Source organism: Orycteropus afer, unplaced genomic scaffold (genome assembly GCF_000298275.1).
Source record: "Orycteropus afer afer isolate SDZICR_OR568_19922 unplaced genomic scaffold, OryAfe1.0 scaffold00384, whole genome shotgun sequence".
Taxonomy (NCBI): domain Eukaryota; kingdom Metazoa; phylum Chordata; class Mammalia; order Tubulidentata; family Orycteropodidae; genus Orycteropus; species Orycteropus afer.
Window position 1 is genome coordinate 2,255,645 of NW_006921971.1, and position 3,144 is coordinate 2,258,788.

Sequence of the window (3,144 nt, forward strand, 5' to 3'; positions counted from 1 at the left end):
AGAAGGGACCATTCCCTGGAGAAGGATGTCATGCTTGGTAGGGTGGAGGGTCGACAAAAGAGGGGGAGGCCTTCAACGAGATGGATTGACATGGTGGCTGCGATGAAGGGCTCAAGTGTAGCAAGGATCAAGGAGCTGGTGGGGGATCGGGCAGTGTTTCATTCTGCTGTGCATGGGGTCGCTATGAGTCAGAGATGACTCGACAACACCTAACAACGACAACAACATGGGATCCTGCTGACCCATGAGGCAAAGGGAGCCATTTCTTCAGAGGCCTCTTTAAGGGGGGATAAAAAGAAACCAGAAAGGAGGAACAGGAGGGAGAGGGGACAGAAGTGCAGCCCCTGCCTTGAGACATGGGGAGGCTCCCTGGGTGAACCAAAGAGCGCAGCTGGTGTGGCCATCCTGAATGCTAAGAGGAAAGCCTGGGAAAGCGGAAGGCCCAAGAATGTCACACCTTCAGTTGTTTAAGTTGCTGATGGCAGTGTTCTGTTAGATATCACCACACACTTCTTAACGTGTAAATGAAACTCTCATACTTGATTAATTTGTTGTATATTTACTACAGAAAACTATGTTGAGAATGAGGAAAGGTAATATTTTAATTTATGTGTACTTCTGGACTCTTTAAAGGCACTCTGATGGCACCATTGTTAAAGCATCCAGCTGCTAACGAAAAGGTCAGCAGTTTGAACCAACCAGTTGTTCTGTGGGAGAAAGACAAGGCAGTCAGTTTCTGTAAAGACTGACAGCCTTGGAAACCTGTGGGGCAGTTCCATTCTGTCCTCTAGGGGAGCTGTGGGTCAGAAATGACTGGATGGCAGCGTGTTTTTCTGTATTCTTGAAGTGAATATATTGAAATGATACCTACTAACCATATAAGTTGTACATTTAAGGTGATGTGACAGTGAATTTTAGTACCACATGAATAAATGGGGTATTAATTACATCATATTAATTTTCATCGGAAGAGATAAAAACATGGAAGCTAAAGTTTCTTTCGAGAAACCTCTTATGCACATAGAAAATGCAACGGCAGATTTCAGTTTTGCCTTAAGTCATTATTGGTTTGACCACCAGGTACTATAATCCTTAGGAAAATAATTATGTTTCTATCAAAAATCTAAATGCGTATTTCTTTTCAGGCAGCTCATATTTGTATCATAAAATAAAAAATTATAAAGTTAAAGGTCTTCCCACTATTTTACCAACAACCTACACAAAAACCACTCATGTTAGCTAAATACCACTGTGTATGTGGTTGAGCAAGTGAGCATGGCGATGAAGGGGATGTGTGTGCGTGTCAAAGTGTGGAATGGTACGTGTGAGTGTGTGTGTGCATGGCTATATGCAAGGGTGTGTGTGCATGGGGGGTGACGGTATGTGTGTACAAGGCTATGGGTGAGTGTGTGGGTGTGAAGGGTGTGTGTGCATGGGGGGTTGAGGATATATGTGTACAAGGCTATGGGTGATGGTGTGTGGGTGTGAAGGGTGTGTGTGTGCATGGGGGTGCACACATGAAAAGGTTTGTGCGCATAAGAATGTGTGTACATGGGTGTGTTGGGGAGTGTGCAAGGGTGTGTCTGCACATGAGGGTGTGTGGGCATGCATGTGTATGTGCAGGGGTGTGTGTGGGTGCACATGTGTGTGCACAAGGCTGTGGGTGCAAGGGTATGTGCATGTGCGTGCATAAGTGTGTATGTGTGACGATGTGTTGCATGAGGGTGTGTATGAGAGGGTGTGTGTGCATATGTGTGTACATGAGGGTATCGGGGGAGATATGTGTTGCCTGAGGCTGTGTGTATCTGAGGGTGTTTGTGAGGGTGTGTACGTGTGTTTCATGAGGGTGTATGTGTGGTGTTGGGGGAAAGGTATGTGTGTGTGAGAGTACGTGTGTGCAAGACTGTGTGTGTGAGGGTTTGGTTGTGTGACTGTTAGTCTGTGGGCGAGTCTAGTCTTGCTGTTCTCGGTCTGTGACCCTGTCTGAGCCTTGGTGCCCTTGCCTTTCCAGACCTCCTGGGACGCTGTTGCTGAAGCTAGACTCCTCAGCCCTCAGCCCTTGGAGCAGGGCTCAGGAGGGTAAAGTTTAATTATTTTGTGGGCGTTATTCGGTGACATATCCCCTTATGGATGGATCAGTTTACGCAGTTGTTAAGAATGCCCGTTTTCCTGAGAGCAGCCTCTTTCACAGGAAGGAAACCTCTCTACCTCCTCCAAACGTGCACGTCTGTCTCCAACGCAAACAGCAGGTCGGTGAGAAGGCGCTGGTGCATCGGAGACCACTTGAACTCCGGAATCCGAAACATGGTGGTGCGAGGGCCTGGGCTGAACTGTCGCCGCTGTTCCTCGGTCATGGGCATGCCCCGGAATCCCAGATCCACTCGGAGGTCCCTGTCCTGCTGGGTGACTGACCGGCCCTGGACAGCCTAACGAGAGAGAAGGCAAATGTCCGTAAAACTCAGGAGAAACACCTGGAATGAGTCTGAAGGCGGCGAGCAGAGCGCAGCGCTCGAGTGAGGCCAGTGACATGGTGTCGCGGGCCCGACGTGGCTGGCTCAGCGGCTTCCGTTACCCGCCCGGAAAAGGTGGTCCGAGCTGGGGAGACTGTCCTCACCGCGCTGTGTGCGCCTCAGAAAGAAGCAAACTCCGCAGATGCTGCAGTCTGCCGCCCGAGACCGCCCAGTGAGCGGCAGCAGGGCCCAGACGACCCCGCCCCCAGCTGACACCGCGCTGCCCCGCCCCCGCTCTCGGTGAACCCACTCGGCGCCCGATGCCCGTTTCCCGTCCCCTGCCCGTTAGCCCTGTAGTACAACGGCCACAAAAGGCAAACTGGCAGACTGGCAGCAAGCAGGAACAGCGACCACAGAAAAGCCTGTCCCACAAAAAGCACACCTCGTTAACAGGTTCTTACGGATCTACAAAGAGGCAAAAAACGCCCACTTTGCTCTTCAAGATGGACTTCTCATGCGGCCGCGTGGAGTTTCTCTTCATTGATCTGGTGAGGGAAACCCCCAGGAAACAGCACACACAAACCCACGTGGGGTGAAAACATTGCTAACTTCTCTTAAACTCTTCTCCATGAGGGAGGGCATAGCCTTACAGCTCCACGGTCGGCAGCCGCAGCCCCTCGGAAAACGTCTTCTG

At 50.5% G+C, this 3,144-nt stretch overlaps 1 protein-coding gene across 1 annotated transcript in view; it reads right to left on the bottom strand.

Annotated features, from left to right (window-relative positions):
• Positions 1–3,144, bottom strand: part of NBEA (neurobeachin) — a gene marked incomplete at its 5' end in the record, with an annotated part of 985,874 nt that overhangs the window by 609,226 nt on the left and 373,504 nt on the right. Inside the window, one exon of the mRNA XM_042782600.1 lies at positions 2,209–2,426. Within this exon, the coding sequence (XP_042638534.1) occupies positions 2,209–2,426 (218 nt within the window). The remainder of the gene's footprint in view (positions 1–2,208; positions 2,427–3,144) is intronic.